This window comes from Sinohyriopsis cumingii, chromosome 15, assembly GCF_028554795.1.
Source record: "Sinohyriopsis cumingii isolate HCF-2022 chromosome 15, ASM2855479v2, whole genome shotgun sequence".
Classification (NCBI taxonomy): Eukaryota; Metazoa; Mollusca; class Bivalvia; order Unionida; family Unionidae; genus Sinohyriopsis; species Sinohyriopsis cumingii.
The window spans coordinates 118680157-118703393 of NC_142975.1; the positions used below are offsets into that span (position 1 = coordinate 118680157).

The following is a 23237-nucleotide window of genomic DNA, read 5'->3' on the forward strand; positions in this document are numbered from 1 at the left end:
CCTAATAAGGATCATTATATGTAAAACCAATTACCATGTCACTAACTGCCTATAAACTAATAAATTATGAGTATTTAAAAATTCATCTAATTTGCACTGGTTGAAGATAATCACATTTGGACAAGGTGATGATCATCACATTATGATCAATGACTGCTCATATGAACATGCAAACAAAAGCCTATGTTGGTTAGAGAACTTTTCTTTATGATACAATTACTAAGATCATATCATTTTCTTTAACAGAAAGAATGCTATGACACTGTATTGTGTGTCATAAATTTCTACAGATTTCATAAGAACTTGTATATTTTTCATGGACCATCTCCTTTTTTCCGACAGGACTGATTTTGTGATAATTAGCATCATCAGCATGTTTTTTTCGTAATTTAATAAGATGGAAATAACATCCACATTATTATTGTTGTTGCTATAAGTTTAATGTCATTTTGCAGTACATGATATGCTAGTCATAGTGGGGCCCTGAGTGGCCAAGTGGTCTAAAGCGCTCACCGTTCCGGATCACTGCCATCTCACCTTTGTCTGCATGGGTTCGAGTCCAAGGCTCGGCTAGCATGGGTACGTGGGAAAGCCTGCCAGTAGCTTCTTGTGGGTCGGTGGTTCTTCCCTGGGTTTTCCAGGGTTCTTCCTCTACCAGTTATACTGGCCGCCATGTATAGCCTATCTTGTGCTGAAAAAATGGCGTTAAACCCTAGAACAACAACAACAAAAGCTAGTCATGGTGACCAGTATTATTTGATGGAGGTAACACCTGAAGAGCCCCAGGAAGAACCATCAACCCAGGGGAAGCTACTGACAAGTTTTCTCACATACCCATGTTTGCCAAGCATTAAACTCAAACCCACATGGAAAGAAGTGAAATGTCAGTGTTCTTAGAAGCAAGCATCTTGGACCACTCAGCCACCCTAGGCCCAATCATCTCTCCCACGATTCACAGTGCTATGATACACATAGCAAAGAAAGTGATGTCATATCAATGATTTCATAATATAAAGACCACATCATTTTGAGCTGCACAGCGAGTCTTTGTTTCAATCAAATCAGCCATCAGTATAGTGTATAACAAGGGCAGTACTTGAATTTAATTGAATCACAATATTAAGCTCTCAGTGAATAATTAACCTGCCATCCTAGTTAAGTAACTTCCTAAACATTACCTGGAAGAATGTGATGAAGAGTAACTTTTAGAACGCTGTGACCTTCTCGACCTTCTTCGACCAGTAGAACGACTTCTTTTCTCTCTGGGGGACTTTGGCCTGCAAATTTGAAGAAAATAATACTGCTTTCATAAGCAATTTCTTTTCTTATAACTTGTCTTTATCTTTCCAGAAGCAGTAACACATACTTGTAGAAGTCAGGCTGATGGTTTGAAAAACTACAAACCTTGTATAATTAAGTGGATTTATAAGAAAATATGTGCATAACCTTGTATATAAACAGTGAGTGGAAAATGCTGATTTTTTAAAAAAGGGAACCAAATCATTAAGAAACTGTATTCCTGTTAAGAAAAACTTGAAAAACTCAGCTAAATGTAATTAAATCTGACATGAAGTGAGTGCTTATGGAATACTCCCACCCAAAATGTAATCTGACAGCCACTTCTTACAGGACATAAACTCTGGTCACGGCACATGTGCTAGCATGTCAGCATAATAATGACTACATGATGCCAATTAATAGTAGAGTTCTAAAAACAGAAACTGTCATGACACAAATCCATATCAAGTTTCATAAAATAATCTCAAATGGTTCAGGACCATGACTTCAATTTTTTCAAAAATCACCATCAGAGATATTTTCATTGCAAAACATGAGAAACTGATTTGCTACGAGCATACAGTACGCAACAAATCAATGCTGAACATACCTCACATCATTCTGAACTAGTGTTTGCAGAAAATCTGTCTGTGCTCCTGTGTTTTATACTGCCGAACTCTCTTTGCCCCACCCAAGTCCAACATGCCTGTCCCTAAAGTAAATTTCAGCTGCATATCTGAATCCACCTTTCATGCCCTGTAAGTGTATACATGGGCATTGAGTAGGGATCTCAATAGTTTCTATTATTCCCACCTTTTCTCCATAACATTTTGAAATACAAGTTTAGGAATCTTTTGGGAGCTGTAATTATAAGTTCAGAACTTTAAATGAGGTGGCATGCTTTGAATTCAAGAGATAGAATCAAACTGGGCATTAAACTATAAATGATGAACCACTATGAAGTTATTTTCAAAGTTTTCAAATTTTCTAATGTACCATATGTAATTGCTTATAAATCGAGTCCAAATGCTAACTGCACAGACCTAGATATGTTTTCATATAATGCAGCAATTGATCTGGGTCTATACAGAATTTAGGAGTAATCTTAAAGACCAAACAATATAGACCCTAATCTGCTAGTGCATTATATAATGGCAGATCAGGATTTATGTTGCTTTAGGTTGAACACACCGTATAAATGAGTATACAAAGTAACCTCAAACAATGAAGACTCAGAACTTCATGATACAGTTATGTGTGTACCAAGTTCATAGTTAGGTTGTACATGGTCTAAATGCACATATCTCATGATGCAGTTATGTGTGTACCAAGTTAATAGTTAGGTTGTACATGGTCTAAATGCACATATCTCATGATGCAGTTATTTGTGTACCAAGTTCATAGTTAGGTTGTACATGGTCTAAATGCACGTATCTCATGATGCAGCATGTCTGTACCAAGTTCATAGTTAGGTTGCACATGGTATAAATGCACATATCTCATGATGCAGTATGTGTATACCAAGTTCGTTGTTTGGTTGTACATGGTCTAAATGCACATATCTCATGACGCTCTTTTTCACACAGACAGACATTTTTACTGAGCCTTTCTATTGTCTCAAACATATGTTACATGAACTTCTGCTGACTATGCAAAAATGTCTTCTCACTTCTCAAGAAGTTAAACCAAAAATTAAAATAAACATAATTATAATACCAATAAGGGATTTGTACTGGATGGCATACACCAGGGGTCTTAAACTCATATCACCACATGGGCCACACAAAGACTAATACAATGACCCGAGGGCTGAATCCATACATGCCAAAGAGTGTAATCCAAGTAGTCAAAAAGAGTAATTCGACCAGAAAAAGAGTAATCCACATATAATAATAATCATAATGAGGACTTTGTATAGCGCCTAATCTTTAGAAGCTCTAAGCGCTTTACAACATTAGACAACACCTGTAAGATAAAAAACATAATGACATGACTACAAAAACAAACACCATGAAATTAGAAGACATTAAAAAAAACATGCTGAGAATATTTAAGGTAGGAAACATTATTAAGTCATTAAGTTTGTTCTTGCAGTCGAAATAATTGAGTTTTGAGAGACCTCTTGAATGTGATCACTGTCTATGTGTCTAAGTTCATTAGGCAATTCGTACCACGTTACTAGGCACTAGTATGCACATGAACGCTGTCCATATGACTTTGTTTTCATACTTGGAATAATGAGTATATGATTGTCAGAAGAGGAGCGTAAGTATGTTGCTGGTGTCTACACATGGGTGAGGTCGGATAAGTATGTTGGACTAGAGTCCAACAGTAAAACGTGGCACAGAGAAAAAAAATTGTGTTTGATTCTGGATCGGATGGATAGCCAGTGTAGGGTACAGAGCAACAGGGAGGTGTGCTCTGATCGTGGTACTCTAAGTATGATCCGAGCAGCTGTGTTTTTAACTTTTTGAAGTTTCTGGAGCAGATATTGAGATGAACCAGACAGAATTGAAAGTACTAATGAAACACAAGAGTTTTAGTGGCATCAACTGAAAGATATTTGTAAATTGAGCTGATGCGTCTCAGCTCAAGATATGCAGCCTTGCATAAGTTCATGACATGTTGGTGCAATGTGAGAGTACTGTCCAGAGTAACACCTAGTTTTCATACTGATTGTGTGAATTTAATGTTGGTGTTGCTGATATTTATTGTTTGAGGTAAAGGATGTCAATGAGAAAGTCTTTGTGTTGTGATTAAAATGGCCTCAGTTTTATCATCATTCATCTGCAGCTTGTTACATGTCATCCATGATTTCACATCAGAAATGAACCTCTCTACACCTTGGATGGTAGCATCAACTTCAGCTGGGTGGCTAGATTTGTATATTTGGGTGTCATCAGCGTACAATTGGTGAGACACTGGATGATGATCTATGACACTTGAGAGCGACTGAGTGTACAGAATGAAGAGAACAGGTCCAAGAACAGACCCTTGTGGAACACCACAACATAGATCAACTGGGCTGGAGTGTATTCCATTTGCAGATACAATCTGTGTCCTGTTTACCAAGTAGGACTTGAACCACAGTAAGGCTGTATCATGAATGCCAAATACATGCTGGAGACGGTGAAGTAATATATCATGGTCTATTGTGTCAAATGCTGCAGACAAATCAAGGAGGGTGAGGACTGTAATTTTTCCGCTATCCAAAGCAGAGAGAATGTCATTAATTACTTTTAGAAGAGTAGGGCGATATGCAGATTGTACATTGCTAAAAATACTGTTTGAATTTAGATGCGATACAAGCTGGGATATAACCTTTTCTAAGATTTTTTATATGAATGGGAGATTAGAAACTGAGCAGTAGTTCTTTAAATCGTTATGGTCTAGTGTTGGTTTCTTCATAATAAAATTCAATGAACATATGTACAAAATGATTTATTTACCCTTTCTGGTCTTTTAACATCAATTGCTGCTTAAAATGTTCATATATAGCACTCTGAGCTTTAAAAAGCAACAGTCTCTCATGTTGTATTTCAAAACAATTTGTACCAGCTGAGATTATGAATGTTTTGCACACCAGTAGAGAACCAAGAACCAAGTGCTGGGTTACAGAGCATGAATCTGAATTCAGTTTTATTTTTGTTAACAGTGCTGAACAATCTCACAGTCAGCATTAGAATGGTAAAGAACCAATATTCTTTTCATAACCTGACAAAAAAGGGGAAATATATATTTTCCAGTTATTGGGTCTTTTAGCAGGGAAATAAGATGAAAAAATCAAATCTATCTGTATACAGTACATTGTCAGGTAAGAGTGGAGTACCAACATGATACTTCAGGAGTTCTTCTAATTTATCAGCAGCTTTTCCTGCAACATGGTGCATTGTATGACAGAAACAACCTGATATTTACAATGATGGAGACATTTTTCAAAATACAGAATGCAACTCTTTTATGAATTCCAGTCATCACTGATGCAGTATCAGCTTAAAACCCTATACAATTATGCAAACTTAAATTTATTAAAAGCATTATCAAGAAAATAAAATGTTTTCTCCAGTGGAATCTACTGTTAAATCTGGTAATGAAAGAAGAGCACTCTGACTTTGTCCTCTTCATTGTCAGTCTCTTTCACAGACTAGGTACAACATTTTATCACAATCACTACTCCTGTCTGCTGCAATACTAAATGGCCCAATTTTCATGGATTCTGCAATTTTAAGTGAAGTATCTTCTGCTAAACACCTAACAATATTAGATGATTTAGTTCTTGCACATGCATATTTTCTGCAATTCTGGAATTAGGAAACATCCGTCTGAACAAAGGACCAATGTAGTCTTCTACTGCGAGTGGTTGTCCGTGTTTTATTAAGAACTCGGCAAATAACACATCTACATTTATAAAATTTGTGTCCACAATTTAGTTTTGCTGTATAAAAAGAAGTTACCTCAGTACTGGAGTTAGTAAACAAGCTATTTCAAGGTTTCTTGTTTTACCACCATGACCAATATTAAAATCCCTTCCACGCTGCCTGCAACGGCCTGAAGCTGCCCTAGAATGGAACGCTGTATTGTGTAATTCATGTATTCATCTCTGAATCAGTTTTTCAGCTTTTCCTAATCCATCTGTGAAATTATTTTAAAAATATTTTTGCTCTAGCACACATCAACTAAAATAAATCTGACTTGACTTTTAGTGCCAAATACCTACAGGCTGGTTCTGTTCTGAATTAGAACAAAGAATCTGCGAGCAAAGATTAAAAGTTAGAAAACCAGTCCATTCTCTCATAACCAAGCCATACAGCTGCTATAAATAGAAACCAAGGTCAAAAGATTAAAGTAGAAACCAGCATGTTTCTTGAAGTAGGGCAACTGCTATAAATAGAACATAATACCGTTAGGAAAGTGCATGCAAGTCTTTGGACAAGCGTACTCTTATGTCATAGTTACATAGAAGCCATCCATTCTAAAATACAGTCTGTGTGATTAATGGAATGTTAATAAAAAAAATGAGAAAACAAATTATTAATTTTTTTGGAGCAGGATACACTGAAAACGCGTAATCTGAATACTTACACGTAATGCGTAATGTGGTGAAAAAAGCGCATAGCTGCCAACCTTCCAGGCAATTAGTGAAAAGAGGGATAAAAAGTAATGAATTTGGACATGAATTGGAGAAAAATACTATGACAATAACTCCATCCACTCTGACCGTTAATACTACACTATATCAAGATCGCAATATAAAACTAAAACACTACAAATATGGAGAAATATATCTGCATTTCTATTTATTATGGTATTCATACACTTCATTTGTTCTTGTGGTTATTTATCAAGACATGATACTGTGGCAGACTTGAACTTCCTCAACTGCTTGATCATAAATTTGTTTTCTAAACAGTTCAGACTTCTTGCCTGCTGGTTGATCTTGGCGATTAAACGTGCTGACAAATTTTCTGCAGCTAAGGATGCCCTAAAGTCTGTCTTATTTTTCCTCACTAGAGAAAATACTCTTTCGCTGTCACTGTTGCTGTGAAGAATGCACAGGAGCTGCAGCACTTTTGGTTCTTCGACAGGAAAATTTGGAAGCAATTTTCGAGTCCGGGAACATTTGTCGGAACAAATATTTAGTGTGGTCTCCAACTTTAAAAGGTAGATTGTGTTCAACAAGAAAACTCACAAATAATGCTTCAGCATTGGTAGCTTGCAGGTCTTCTGCCAATGGCTTAAGATATCCCAGAGCTGAAATCTGCGAATTCTTAATTTTCCCAACTTCTACGTGTTTTTTTGCAACCGATGTGCTTCCTCACATCGTCTCTGCCACTATTCCCAACACTAAAATTTGTGGCACACTGTGTGCAAAAAGCATGATGTATATCAATGTTTAATGGCAGAATGCACGGCCAATTTTTGATATATTCCAAATTAAACTTCACTTTTTGATCAATACATTTCTTTTTCCTTGGTGGTGAAGACATTTTCAAGATCTTACATGCAATCAGTGTTGGTGACACATGCGCGGAGCAAAATTCCGGTTAGGCCCCAGTTTCTCTCAAAAGCATTTGTAAAACTACTCTTATAGATTAAAACAGGATAAAATGCTTGCTACCAGGCCAACTGTACTAATCAGCTGTAGTTCTACTAATATCATGACCAGCAGTACGAATAGCGCTTAACGGGAAATTGGTTATTTTATTAAAGATTTAAAATAATTGAGAATTGGAGAATTTGTGAATTTTTGGCTTGCGACGTGAATCCGAGAATCACTGAAAAAGTTGTGAAATTCACACCAAATTCATGAGGGTTGGCAGCTATGAAAGTGTAATGATTATGCCAAAAACATAATGGTTCGCATGTATGTGAATCAATGAAACCTTTTCATACAGTGAAAGTGGCTCATATAAAAGGTAGCCTGTTGATGTGTTGGCAGCAAGAAGTAAATGATGTAACAATCAAATGTTTATAAAAACCAGCTGGCTGTGAGGAAAATATCTGCAGTATTATTTTACAAATTTCTGGTATCATTGCAAGCCACAGGAAATAACTCCATGGGCCGCATGCGGATCATGTGTTTCAGACCCCTGGCATACACGGTTTACTAGGCATTGTAACATCCCAAATGAGGTACATATTTATTTGAGAAATATTTTATCCCTGGATTATAGCTATCAAACAGATACTAACATGCCAAAACCAGATAATCACTTACAATTTTTGTCGACTCCAAGGGTCATTCCACTCATCTGCTCGGATGCGTTGTGGAGAGTTGGTCTGAGGTTGGACAGGTAGTCTATCATCTCGCCATTTTTCTCTTCTATTCTCCTTGAAACGAGTATAACTGCAAGACAAGTGAAACTTTGTATGGCTGAGAATAAAGTGTCAAGTAGCAAACAATATCCAATTTTTTGGAGAACAATTTTTTCCGACAATCCAAAATGAATAATGACCAGGACTTCAAAAATCTCATCTTTAGTTATGCAAAATATTAATACTCAGAGATTTTTATTAGCAATTCATCACAAGCACTGGCATCTGTAGTCTGTTAAAGAACTGGAATAAATGCTAAAACTTGACTGACCCCACTGTCTTACTTTTTCCTGAAGAGATTTTGATCAATTTAAATGTAAAAAAGTTGATTACTGTATATACATTACCAATTTACTTCTTTCTAACTTCCTACCAAGTTACCAACTTTAACTGAAACTTTTTTTTAGCCTTTATGTGAACTGCAGAGCCACTGAGTCGTGCATATAAAAAAAATTTTTTTTTTATGTTTGTAAACATGGGTTAATTAATGAGTAACTATTTCTTTCAGGGATTATTTTATCTGTTTACAAATTTATTTTTTAAATAACCAAGTATCAGTGATACTGTTCCAGATATACGCCCATGTGGTCAACTTGAGGAAATATTACAAATAAGATATATAATATAAATCTTTTTGCAGTAATAAATATATAAGACTAAAATGAAGCCAGGAAAACTTATTTATAGCAATACACCACTCCCTTGCTTATAATGCGAGGTCAGATGTGGCTCCCATTCTTTATACCAGAAAATACCCTAAAAAATGATTCATGTCTGTTGAACTTTAAGAAAATTGTGATCAAAATTGGTAAAGGAAACTTTGATGTATCGCTCGTTTTATCGTCGAAAACGGTAGATAGAACCTGGAAATTATAATAAACTTTAATATATCAAATTTTAAAATAGGTCATAATTTTTTTTACATTTTCTTTCCAAACAACATTCCTAGTACACCACAATTAACAATATTTAAGGAAATCTCATCAATGAAAATGTCACTTACGTCGAGTGGAGGCAGTACTTTAATAAATAATTACAAATTAAATAATTCTTTTATCAACTGAAATTTGTGTTCTGGTTCTATATTTTAGTTCCTTTTAAGTGTAATCATCATAAATGCAATGTGTCCTCTTGTAATTAAACGTAAAATGAGTCAACTGACCGTAATAGCTATGTCCGTGAGCATTTCTCTGCGAACCTAATTAAGTGCTGACCAAGTTTTGATAACTGACTTCCGGAAGTATTTGTTGTATTGTTGCACTGAATTAAAAGCTGGTCTCCTTTGTATTACCACGTTAATTATGTCTTTTGAATCAAATAAAGGAGGTGGAACAAAAGAAATAGCATGAAAATCCTACAAACTTAAATCTAGAGACCTGAGTTGTATGTACTCACTTCATTTGATCAATCGAACACTTATAAATGTTATTGTGTATGTAACATAAACTACCTTAAATTAACTGACTCTTTCATAACTGTGATCAAAGACAACAAGGCAACCAAGCGAAATGAAAACTTCGTAAAATAAAGAGCATAGCTGCCAACCTTCCAGGCTCAAAATTAGTGAAAATAGGGATAAAAAGTCGTGAATTTGGACATGAATTTGTGAAAAATACCATGACAATAACTCCATCCACTCTGACTACTCCGACCGTCATTACTACCCTATATCAAGTTCGCAAAATAAAAATAAAACACTACATATATGCAGAAATATTTATTTATCAAGACAAGATACTATGGCAGACTTGAACTTCCTCAACTGCTTGATCGTAAATTTGTTTTCTAAACACTAAAAACAGTTCCGACTTCTTGCCTGCTGGTTGATTTTGGGGACTAAAATTGCTGGCAAATTTTCTGCAGCTAAGGAGACCCTAAAGTCTGTCTTATTTTTCCTCACTAAAGAAAATACTCTTTCGCTGTCACTGTTGCTGTGAGGAATGCACAGGAGCTGCAGCATTTTTGGTTCTTCCACATGAAAATTTGGAAGCGATTTTCGAGTCCGGGAACATGTCAGAACAAATGTTTAGCATGGTCTCCAGCTGATAAAGGTAGATTGTGTTCGACACAAGAAAACTCACAAATAATGCTTAAGCGTTGGTAGCCTGCGGGTCTTCCGCCAATGGTTTAAAATATTCCAGAGCTGAAATCTGCGAATTCTTAATTTTCCCAACTTCTACGTGTTTTTTGCAACCGACATTCTTCCTTACATCGTCTCTGCGATGGCACACTGAGTGCAAAAAGCATGAATGAATATCAATGTTTAATGGCAGAATGCACGGCCAATTTTTGATATATTCCAAATTAAACTTCACTTTTTGAGTAATACATTTCTTTTTCCTTGGTGGTGAAGACGTTTTCAAAATCTTACATGCGATGCTGAACGGTAACTCGAATCAGTGTTTTGACGCATGCGCGGATCAAATTTCCGGTTAGGCCCCAGTTTCTCTCAAAAGCACTTGTAAAACTGCTCTTATATATATAGATTAAAATAGGCTAAAATGCTTGCGCCCGGGCCAACTGTACTAATCAGCTGTAGATCTACTAATATCGTGACCAGCGGTACCGGACCGTTTCGGCAACTGCAAATATCACGACTAGCGCTTAATGGGAAATCGGTTATTTTATTAAAGATTTAAAATAATTGAGGATCGGAAAATTTGTGAATTTTTGTCTTACGGCGTGAATCCGTGAATCGCTGAAAAAGTCGTGAAATTCACACCAAATTCGTGAGGGTTGGCAGCTATGAAAGAGCTTGATTTCACAAATATGGATCATTGTGGGCAAGCAAAATTCAGAGAATTCTTGAACTGACACTTAGATATATCCTCAAGGATGATAAGAAGTTTCATTATTACTTCCAATGAAATCATGATATCAATATTGTACTAATTGAAAAGTACAAAAATTGAGTTTCGACATAGATGATTGTCTCACAAAATGTTGCATGTTTTTGAAAAAAAGGAATCTTGTTTGGTGGTGTATCAACAGTGAGTCTAGTTCCCTGCTCTGCGTACTCCCAATTAGGCAGGATATTCAACACCACTACAGGAACCAGACTCATCAAGAAAACAAAAAGCAGTTAAGTAATACACAGATTTTTTTGCATACATGTGATGGTTGTTGAAACCAGTTGGAATGATCTTTCATATGTAGGACATTTTGAAAATAAACATTATTTAAACAGAATAAAAAACAACTTCATTAGAAAAAGCGTGTTATTAAAAATTATTATCGACATGACTGTAAAAAGAGGATTCAGTCAATAAACAGCACAGTTCCCTAATGCCACTTCCCCCCTCCACACGGTTTTCTTGATGTCAAAGCAATTTTTTTAGGTCTCTCTGTAACTCACACATCGCTTATAATCCGGTCTATGTTTTTGGACCCCATTGTGCATGAGTTATTGAGGGAGAGGTGTAAATACCATGTTATGCCTCAGCATGTCAAAACGAATTGAAGCATAAAATATACCCTTCCAAAACAAAACTAAATTTTATAAGGACTGACTAACCAAAATACAGATTTTTAAAGTTTCATATGTTCACCAAAATGCCTCACTACACACATCAATAACTTCTGGACACACTCATAACTTGGTAAATGGAATAAAGTGTACCTAAACCTAGTTCACAGTCAAATCAAGTCTACTTCACTTGCTGTCACATCAAGCACATCTTTATACCATAATTCATGGCCACTAATGTACAATGACAAAGACCCATTATGTAACAGAGACAGCATCATCTATGATGTTATTTTGCATCAGATTGCAATCAAAGAGAACACTGATTTGATGGTGCATCATTCAACAATACATTTATGTCTATTTTGCTCACATTTTCCTGGTTCCAAACTTGTTGCTGTCATTTCCTCATTATACAAAGGTTGTTATAACATTAATTGTTTTGAATAGCTTACCCTTCATATGGAGGTGGGGGACTGTAGTGTCTGGGCCTTGGGGTGTATCTTTCTCTCTCCTGAAAGAGAATAAATTTTAATAAATATAATGTTGCTCTGAAAATACTGACCCAATCACATTAACATCATGATACTACTCTTTGCTAAATCCAGCCTTCTCTTAAAGACGAAAAAAATCTTTACATCTTATAGATGAAACGTCTTTTCATCATACACATAAGGGGTCTCAAACTCAAACCACCATGAGGGCCGCATGAGGGCATTTTCAATGACCCATGGGCGGCACCACCTTTGTTAACTCTCACGACACCTTGTGACGTCAATCATCTTCAGGGCCACAGGATACGGCTTGGCAGGCCACATGCTGGATACCGCCGATATAGATGAAAGGAAGTGACTCTTACAGATAACTCCATCCCAGCTGGCCACCCATATCCTAGTTTAAGTCTATGCAAAAATCTAAAACAGGGTCCTCAAATTTTCAGAGATGGGTGGGAGAGGTTGATAGTAATGTGATCAAGTAAGCATTTTCAGAGAAAATAATCGTGATGTCAAGCACTGGGGCATCATGCCACAGACATGTAGCATGATGTCCCACCTAGTCACATTATCTTGACCTAAATTATCTTGACCAGTCCTAACACTAATCTCTTAATGCAGTGCCTAGTGAGGCAGCAGTTAGTACCATATTTATAAAGTCTTTGGTATGACTCAGCCAAGGTTTGTACCCACAACCTCCCCCATCATAGGTGGATGCTCTAACCACTAGGACACCGAAGCGGTGTCTGAGCCTACATGGGATGTGTCAGATTTGATATTGGGGATATCAACAAAGGTACTCCTATAACACAATATAAAAATCTAGTAACTTTGTCCCCCTTTGTTTGAAGAGGTAGTTCATTAATGACAAACCATCTTCCTTTGGTTACATTACATCAAACTGTAGGAGGCTTTGAGATTAGTCTTCATTTCCAGGACACTGAAGTAAAGAGCCTTCTCCACTTGCCTCTGACATCACCTAGTCTAGTAGTAAGTGTTAATTCCCTTTGTCTACATCATATATGAAAGATGAATGATTGGAACTTACTTGGAATTGTGAAAGAGTCCAACAAATATTGTGTTCAGAGACCAGGAGGCTATTTTTCACTCAGGAATGTGAAATGAAATCCTTTATAATGAACTCGTTTGGACTGGAAATTTCCAACCTGACGACTTTAAATGGGATAAAGACATAGAGAAAAACCTCATTTCTAATGTCATTATGAACATACACTTATAGTCTATTAATTTGAATTGGCCGAAGAAGAAAAAACAAACCCAAACAAGGCTTGCTACCTACCCTAAATGGTGATGGTGGTAGATGAGGTGGCGGTATGTACTCATGGACTGCTGCTCGTACCTCAAAGTTTTCATATTGACCATCAGGAGGGTACCAGACTGGCTCTACCTGCTGTTGCCTCTTCTGCATCTGACGAATAGGAGTCTTGTCATAATACTCATCATCTGACCTATATTGTGAAAATAATAATACAAATTTATTGTGACATTTCACACTTTATTATTAGCATGCAAAACTATAATAAAAAGGTACAAAATATTGCCTGCATGACAACTATTTTTGTACTTTAGTAAGCTCCCAATGCAAAAAAAAATCACACCTCATAACAAGTAATTTTTATGCAAAGCCAATGTTTTACTATCATTTTGCCCTCTAATCTTTCCATACAAAATATGCATGTAATCATTTACAAGCATCATCATCAATCACTACTAAATCTTTCAGAAATAAGACTACAAACAAACATAATCAATAACTATTATCTCATACTGACAGCAGTAAAAATAAACTATCATACAATAGTACTGGGAATACTGATGGCAAGGTAGAACATATTATTTAAGTGGTATTAATACTCCTGTCTCCATTATAAATGACTAAGCAAATGCTCCAATGACTCTGAATGATCTTATTTATAAATCCTGTACAAATCATTTTCTCGTGTGTGTGTGTGTGTGCGATTTTGCTGAGCGCCAACCAAGGCAGCTGCCAGTACTATTTTTTTATTAAGTCTTTGATATGACTTGGCTGGAGTTTGAACCTGTGACCGACCGTATCCAAGGCGGATGCTCTAACCACTAGACAACTACAGTTGTCAAAAAAGATGTGAAACTATTGTAAATGATAAAATGGCTGTGGCATATTATACTAACTGGAATTAACAAAAATACAGAATTTACTATTTTCAGAACCAATCAACAGAAGAGATAGAAGAAAAATCATGATGCTTCCACTGCACTTGTGTTGAAGGCATAAACTAATGTCACCCCTTTAACTTAATTCTTTAAAGATCTCATGAAGCAAAGACAAAAATATTTTATATACATGTACTTTGGTGCAGTACCTTTTAAGTCTAATGGTAACAATTTAGTTAAATGACCGAACATGATTCATACAGCCATGTAGAATTTTTCTGTAGTTGTTCTGGGGAATTCAGGGACTTAAAAAAGTTTTCTAAGAGTATATTTTCTCATGGAAATTGGGCCATATTCCCATTCTGAATTGTAAACACAGTTCATTTCTAGGCGTGTATTAATTACTAAATTAGTCCCACATTAGCAAACGTGAATAGTACCACTTTAATAACATGACACTACTGCACCTAGCAACCACAGGTGTGTTAAGACAGTTGCATTTAAACATACATGGTACTCAAGGGAGGCACTTTCTGAAAACTAGACTCAAGGGTACTCTGGCTCAAAAAGTTTAAATGAAATCAATGAAAAATTCTGAACTGAATATATGGGTGACTTCACCACATTAAAATTGCCTTTCCATGTTCATTGGAACAACCCATACTTGATCCACCCAATTTTAATATGGTTTATTCTATTATACATAAAAAAAAATTAAATATTAAGAAACAAGTTTTGAATTTAAAATGTGATATATATTTAAGTGTGAGACCATAGACCTTATTGGCAAAATAATTTTCATATTTCATCATCCCTATATTTAAAAAATTCTTTATATGTATTAATAATAACAAAACATAAAAACTGCATTTCTAATGTATTATAATCATCAACAAACTGGAAGAAGCCAGTACTCAATTTCGGAGCATGTTTGCAAAGTTAGAGTACTTTTATAAATGACACTGTGTAACATCTACAGACATAAGCAGTATCGGAGTATGTGCTAGTAACTCTGTTTGTCTAAGGCATTCAAGACTGAATCTGGCAGTCACAGGTTCAAGCTCACATGGACCTGATATTTTCCCCCAGCCCATATCATGGTGCACAGTACATACAGAGAGTAATGACATTCTTTCACTTGTGCTGGTGTAGATGTCAGCTCATTACACCAAATTTCAGTGTAACATCCAGGTGTCACAGGTGCAATCAGACCTTTGTTCCACTGTGAAGTGGATATTCACCTGTGATAGATTTATCGCAGGCTGAATTATCACCTGTCGTAAGGTCTTTGAATAGGTTGCCAAATACACAAGCAAATCTACTAACCGGCTTGGTAGACCCCTATCAATCCACTTTGTGTGTACTGTCTTTTGTACCACATAGTTTTTATGAATGATGTGTGCACTGCAGTTAGATTTTAAGAAAATCTGTAATACCCTGGGTTCTGATCTGACCATTTTTAGTCAGTTCTATGCAGCCTATTACTTACTCTCTTTCATAGTTATACTCCTTGCTGCGGACCGGTTCCTTCTTATTCTCCTTGTTCTGTTCTCGGTCCTCCTCAAGGCTGAGGTTGAACTTCTTCTCCTCAAAATTGGGCTCGTGTTCTTTCCTCTGGGTGGCCTTTTTCATTACCTGGACATAAGAAATAATTTCAGCAATTAAACTTCTGACTATAAATATAATCAATTACACTACAATGGTCAGGATCCACTGGAATGTACTATACCATGCACTATCCAACCCAACTAAATCAGGCAACTGTGAAAATAGTACGCATGGCTAAAAAAGATGGGCAACTAAACTATATACAATGTGACCCCGCTATAGCGCGCTCCGTTATAAAACGAATTCTGATATAATGCGGTCGTGGCATTGCTCTCGAAATTCCATATATATGTATTTTTCTTGTGCACAAAAGGAAAATCTTAAAAAGTACAAAAAAACATAAAAAGTTGCTTATCATTTTGGGGAAGAGATCACGTATGAATAATACAAGATGATCGTGGCTTGGCTCCTGAAATTTTATATGCATTTTTCTCGTATACGAAAAAGTATTTTCTTCTTAAAAGTAAGAAGAAGAAAAAAACGCATAAAAAGTTTATTCTGGGATCATGTAGGTCATCGCCAATGTCGCAAACTTGGAATGTTTTTCCTTATTGGCTGCAAAACATACCATGTGGCTTTTTATTTATTGGTGACATTGTTGGCTGTTGAAACTTTTATATACGACCATTGGTTTGGAGTGCAGAAATTCAGGGGCCCCATGAAAGGAAGCCGCAAACTAGATATAAAATGCACTGAAATTTATCTATTGTAACATAAACAAATTCTTTGTCCATACTGACAAACCATCTAAACAGTGCATTGTTATATCATAATCCGCTTATCTTGACATCTAGCATGAGTTCTGTATGCTGTGAAATATCCGCTTTTTTGTTGTTGACATTTCTAGTAACAGATATCAACCGGACGAGGCACTGTCTTGTAATTTATCTTTTATCGGATTTTCGGCCGCTCGCTAGTAATTAATATATTTACAAAGACTGACATTTGTATGTGGATGGTAAGTAAAATTCCTCTTCTTTTCACTCAGAATTAAATCCGTCAGAACACACACGTTTTCTGTTATAATTCCTGTCATCAGAACACCTGTGTCTCTATCATCCGTTGACCCTTTGTTAATTTTCAGACGCATGCGTGGAAGGCAGCATAAAAATGTACCCAGATAAAATAGTTTGCTGAAATTTCAAAGGAAACAGATTACCTCTGAAGCACTGGCTGTTATGAAAACGTACTCAGCAAATGGAAAAAATACCAGTCTCAATCATGCAATACAAATATTTGATGTTGCCACCACAATAAGAAATGGGCATTTGTTTGGTTCTCCAAAGCAGTTTTTTAGCAGTGACTTTAATAGCGCATGCACCCTTCATCAAAGAATACAATCTTTCAATAACTTCAAAGAACTTTTCTTCAAAGGAAGTCATTACCAAACTTAAATAAAAGTGATGGAATCTGATGGATTTTTGCATTTTCCAACGTGACTGGAACACGTTAACTGTGCTGTGAAAATTTCCTTTTTGTAGGGAAAAAGTTTATGCTTACGAACGCTACCAACGGCAGCTTAAAACGCAAACTAACTTTTACCGACTTGGAACGTATTTTTAAATGTGTTTCGTTATTCGTTACTTGATTGTGCAATGTTTCTCCACTGAATTCAGACCAATATAACCTGTTACAAAATTACTGAATACTTTAAAGCTGTGTGTGAGCATATTTTCGATGGAATCCCTTGTATTGTGGATTCAATGTATATGATGAGGTTCGCAGGCGAGTACACAGTGTTGACACTCTATTCATGCGATACATTAGACATTTCTATATAAACAGGATTCATGTATATGTACCAATTCATGGTTCTCTAAATAAAGTAAACTATTATGTCTTCTCTGTTTTCACTACAGGTGTATTTCTCATTTAATATGCATCAATTTAAGATGGCAACAGTGCCGATGAAGCATGTATTTTACCGCCTGCATTTATTATTTTTTAAAAAAAAAACAATTTTTGGGGGAGTATATTTTCTTCAGTTAACTGACTTGGTTGCATATAACACGGTTCGGTATATAACGCGGTAGAGTTTTGTGGCTCCCAACTACCGTGCTATAGCAGTGTCACACTGTACTTCAGTGGCACAGTCACCAACTTGATGCATATTAAATTAGAAATACTTAAAACATTTACTGCATGTGTAATGTTTCATGCTTTGGCAGAAAACCATTCATTGGTACACACATATACATGTAAAAAAAAAATATTAAGTCTAGATAGTTAAATATGAGTACACACCTTTAGATCTCATGGTATTCATAATAATTCCATACAAAGTTTGCAAAAACAAGCATAATTTCTAGGATTTCTCTGCAATATTCTGTTTGAATCCAAATACTGTAGGATCACTAATTTTCATGGATTTTATTGTTGCCCTAAACCACAAATTTAAAGCTGTAACAAATAACTTGTCAAATCTGATTAAAAAAATGCCCCCCCCCCCCCGATCCATTTATATAAACTGTTTTGTTCCTAGAGATCAACAAAACCATTTGATAAATCAATGATATTTCTTAAGTCTGGTTAAAAATATTAGCTTCTTTTGACCACTAAAAAAAATCTCCAGAATTATAAAGCATTTTATATTGTTTCAATACACATGTATCATTACAGTGTCTGATAGCCATAATTTTCACTCACTGCCTCAAATCGATATGTTGTGAGACAAGTACAGATAGAGAAATGAGATAAATCATTGTTGCATAAACTGCATGCTTGCAAAAATGAATGGACTTTTATGTACCTTGCATCAAATCTATATCAAATGCCTTAAGTTTTATGCCAGAAAAATACATTCATTTATTGTCCACAGAAAGCTTGTCATTCTGTGCCTCCAAAATATCTAATAAAAACATTCTGATGAGCAAACATTTGTTCTTGGGTGAAATGCCCAATTTTCAACATATATTCACCCCCACATTCACACACTACAACTTAACTCTGATAATAAATAAAAACAAATGAGTAAGGAATTATATAAGTGATATAGTCAAAATAGTTTTACCTCTTTAGCTTGTCGAAGACCTCGCTCCCATGCAGTTTCTGCTTTTGGCTGTGGTACAGGTGGGGGTGGCTCTAGTTCTTCTGGGCTCTAAAAAATTAACAAACAAATGGAACCTTGTCTAATGCAAAACATAGGAACCTGTCAGCCACAAAACATTGATTAACATTTGCAAAACAGAATTCCCAAGGTGAAACATCAAAATATGACAATTTCAAACTGATACCTTCACTGCATTCAAACAGAACTAAGCTGCATTATTTTTACATGTTAACAGTTTGATTCAGTCTACTGCCTGTAAAGTTTAAAAATCAGTCACCATGTAAATCAACATGCTTTTAGTTCAGCTTGTGTTATTCAATGTCCATATAATATGTTGGACATAACAGCACTAGCTGAAGTGTTTATCATAGTAGCAGTAGTAGTTACTATAATAATAGTAGCAGCAATGTTACAACTGTAGTAGTAGTAGCAGCAGCAGCAGTGTTATTACAATAGAAACAGTAACAGTAGCAGCAGCAGTATTACTAAAGCAGCAGTAATAGCAGAAGCAGTGTTGCTAAAGTAGTAGTAGTTATTGTTGTTGTTGGGTTTAATGCCATTTTTCAGCACATGATAGGCTATACATGGCAGCCAGTATAAATGGTGAAGGAAGAACCTGGGAAAAACCCAGAAAGAACCACTGACCCACGAGAAGCTACTGGCAACCTTTGGCTGAATCCAAGACTAGAACCCACGCAGACAGAGGTGAGATGGCAGTGATCAATAACGGTGGGCGCCTTAGACCACTCGGCCACTCAGGGCCCCCAGTAGTAGTAATAGTATTAGTAATAGCAGTATTACAACAGCAGCAGTATTTGTAGTATGAGCAGTGTTACTACAGTAGTATCAGCAGTAGTTGTAATAGCAGTGTTACTACAGCAGTATCAGCAGTAGTTGTAATAGCAGTGTTACTACAGTAGTATCAGCAGTAGTTGTAATAGCAGTATTGCTACAGCAGTATCAGCAGTAGTTGTAATATCAGTGTTACTACAGTAGTATTAGCAGTAGTTGTAATAGCAGTGTTACTACAGTAGTATCAGCAGTAGTTGTAATAGCAGTGTTACTACAGTAGTATTAGCACTAGTTGTAATAGCAGTGTTACTACAGTAGTATCAGCAGTAGTTGTAATAGCAGTGTTACTACAGTAGTATTAGCAGTAGTTGTAATAGCAGTGTTACTACAGTAGTATCAGCAGTAGTTGTAATAGCAGTGTTACTACAGTAGTATCAACAGTAGTTGTAAGAGCAGTGTTACTACAGTAGTATCAGCAGTAGTTGTAATAGCAGTGTTACTACAGTAATATCAGCAGTAGTTGTAATAGCAGTATTACTACAGTAGTATTAGCAGTAGTTGTAATAGCAGTATTACTACAGCAGTATCAGCAGTAGTTGTAATAGCAGTGTTACTACAGTAGTATTTGCAGTAGTTGTAATAGCAGTTACTACAGTAGTATCAGCAGTAGTTGTAATAGCAGTGTTACTACAGTAGTATCAACAGTAGTTGTAATGGCAGTTTTACTACAGTAGTATTAGCAGTAGTTGTAATAGCAGTGTTACTACAGTAGTATCAGCAGTAGTTGTAATAGCAGTATTACTACAGTAGTATCAGCAGTAGTTGTAATAGCAGTATTACTACAGCAGTAGTATTAGTGTACGTGTGATGTGGATTTTTAATGTAGCTTTAAGAATTTTTCAGTCATTTCACTACTATGTGTGCAGTGTGGCAGTTTAAAGTGATGTCTAGCACTGGGGCATCATGACATAGATATGTAGCATGATGTCCCACCCAGTCACATTATTCTGACACCAGGCTGAACAGTAGTAACCCTAACCTCTTAATGCTGAGTGTCAAGCAAGGCAGCTGTTTGTACAATTTTCTTAAGTCTTGAATATGACTAGGCAGGGGTTCGAACCTGTGACCTCCCACATCCAAGGCAGATGCTCTAACCACTAGAGCGGTCAGTAGAATTAATAGTAGGAGCAGTGTTACTACGGGAGTATCAGTAGTTGACTTAGTATTATAACAGTAGTGGTAATGTTACTACAGTATGTGCAGTTAAAAGGAGGTTTCAGTAAGAACAAAGTAGTAATGTAGTAAGAAAGTTGAGAAAGTAGTGGGGCGATAGGGTAGGTGTAAAACATCTCCTGGTCCTGAGGGGCAATGTAAATGGCAAGGGGTAAGAAGGTTTTTTTTCCCCCCCATAAGATGAAATGGTGTTGGTGTTAAATGTATCAGCTAGTTAGATGGAAACTTTGAAACATGTTTCTGTAGTACAGAATTCTGAATAAATTTCATACTGATAATTAATATCTCAAGATGATCCAATTACAGTAATACCTCGTGCATTCGCGTTTCTGGATTTGTGAAATTTTCATTGGTACCCTCTACGTACATGTTTTCTTTATTATATTGAACTGTACCTTCATTATATGACTTCTGTGACATATGAAGTTTACCTAGTTTACCTTCCTGACAATGACAAAGAAAATGTCAGTCATTAAGTTTACTGTCCCATTCGTTACTTGGTTTTAGCTTACTGTGAGTGCAAAAGAAAATGGCAGCCAATGAATTAGTATAGGGGTAATATTAGTATACATGTACCATACTGTAAATGCGCTAGTTTGGCAAATACCCATTAGGCGATACTGTACTCTATTTTTACGTCAACCATTTATTTCTCTTTTTAAGGGTAATGTATTAAGCTAACTTTTAAATGAAATTAAAGTGCTTTGGGAGCATGATTTGGGTCATATTTAGGGTTTAAACCCTAGAAATAAGCATTTATTAGCATTTTTAGTGACTCATACCAAACATTCACGATTCCTCCTGATCCGTGACTGGTTCTGGAACCTAACCTCACGAATGTTCGAGGTATTACTGTAATCAGTATAAAATGATCATGAAAAATTATCAGGCTAACTGCCACTGTTACTGAACCATTGCAATATCTTCCTAACTCTTTGAATGAAACAAATAGCTCTTAATTACTGCACAGATGAAAAACAATATATAAAAAGTGTTTAAAAAGTAGCACATTGAAAAAACAAGTTGCCAGGTGAAAGAATAATAAAAAGCTGAGGTTTGTAATAATACACAAACTGAAATCAACAATGAAATAATCAACTTAAGTGCATGAATTGTGGTGTGTTGGTAAATGATGTGGTAGGTCTACTTCACAAATACTGTTTATTATATATTATAAATCAACAACAGATTTGATTCTAACAGAATTGAAAAAAAACACAGAATGACTTCAAATGTTTAAAATGTCACAGCATGTACTCTATTCATGTTGTATTTTATATTCACCTTGAGCTTTTTATCTGTTTTATCTGGGTCAAACTGTAAATAAAATTTATGACACATTGAGTAAATAAAATACAAAAGGACAACTGAAACATATATAAAAGTAGTTCTTTCTTCAAAGTACAACTGAAGCTGACATTCTTATACCAAGTAGTAGAAACTGTGATAGTAATTGTAGTAGCAGTAGCAGTTGTAGTAATGAAACTGAAGAAACGATGATGATGATGACGATAAACTGCATGCATTACTGATAACAAAAACAATATTAAAAATGGACTAAACATCTGACAATTAAAATCACTTACATCAGGCCAAATGCCATCCGGCCCGTATGGTCCCCTTGGTCCTATTCCATGGATGTTGTTGAATCCAGGCCGCTCTATCAGCTGATAATTTCCTGGTTTAAAAGAACATTGGGAAGTAAGTTAATATTGAACCCAATGCAAAAGACAAAGACTAACCACCTAATACACATAACAGGGCTCACATAAAGGGGGGTAATATACATAACATGGCTCACATAAAGGGGGGTAATATACATAACATGGCTCACATAAAGGGGGTAATATACATAACATGGCTCACATAAAGGGGGGTAATATACATAACATGGCTCACATAAAGGGGGTTAATATACATAACATGGCTCACATAAAGGGGGTAAGTCCAGGAGCTCTGAACCACCAGACTTTACCCTGTTTTATTGCCTTGGGGTGAACATAGTCACATTCTTTTCTACTCTTTTAAGCAAGAAAATTCTGCATTCATTCACTGTAAATTGATGTGATTAATCCTGTTTCAAAGACATCCTCAGTTCACAGAAATAGTGTGGCATTACTGGCAGAGAAAAATGCTTCACAACCAGTCTAATTAACCAAATTAGACAGGGCTCTTAAAGGATGGTTACAATGAAACAGTTTGTGAAATCCGAAAAACTCGAATCTGAATGTGTGAATATGATAATTAAATTTGCCATGAATCATCAAAGCATACTATCTTGGTGTCATATGACTGGATACTGCAACTGACTAAATACCACATCTTGCATTGGGATTTAAGAAAATGT

General features: G+C 35.9%; 1 protein-coding gene across 3 annotated transcripts in view; it reads right to left on the bottom strand.

Annotated features, from left to right (window-relative positions):
• Window positions 1–23237, bottom strand: part of LOC149782577 (uncharacterized) — a 65962-nt gene that overhangs the window by 25921 nt on the left and 16804 nt on the right. For 2 of the 3 annotated variants that reach the window (XM_089934036.1, XM_089934035.1), the window contains exons 5-12: window positions 22477–22568; window positions 22175–22207; window positions 18827–18913; window positions 15698–15843; window positions 13355–13523; window positions 12016–12074; window positions 7997–8125; window positions 1179–1277 (exon numbers count right to left, since the gene is read on the bottom strand). In XM_089934036.1, coding sequence (XP_089790162.1) covers window positions 1179–1277; window positions 7997–8125; window positions 12016–12074; window positions 13355–13523; window positions 15698–15843; window positions 18827–18913; window positions 22175–22207; window positions 22477–22568 — 814 coding nt within the window. The remainder of the gene's footprint in view (window positions 1–1178; window positions 1278–7996; window positions 8126–12015; window positions 12075–13354; window positions 13524–15697; window positions 15844–18826; window positions 18914–22174; window positions 22208–22476; window positions 22569–23237) is intronic. The other variant, XM_089934037.1, reaches the window with a different exon arrangement.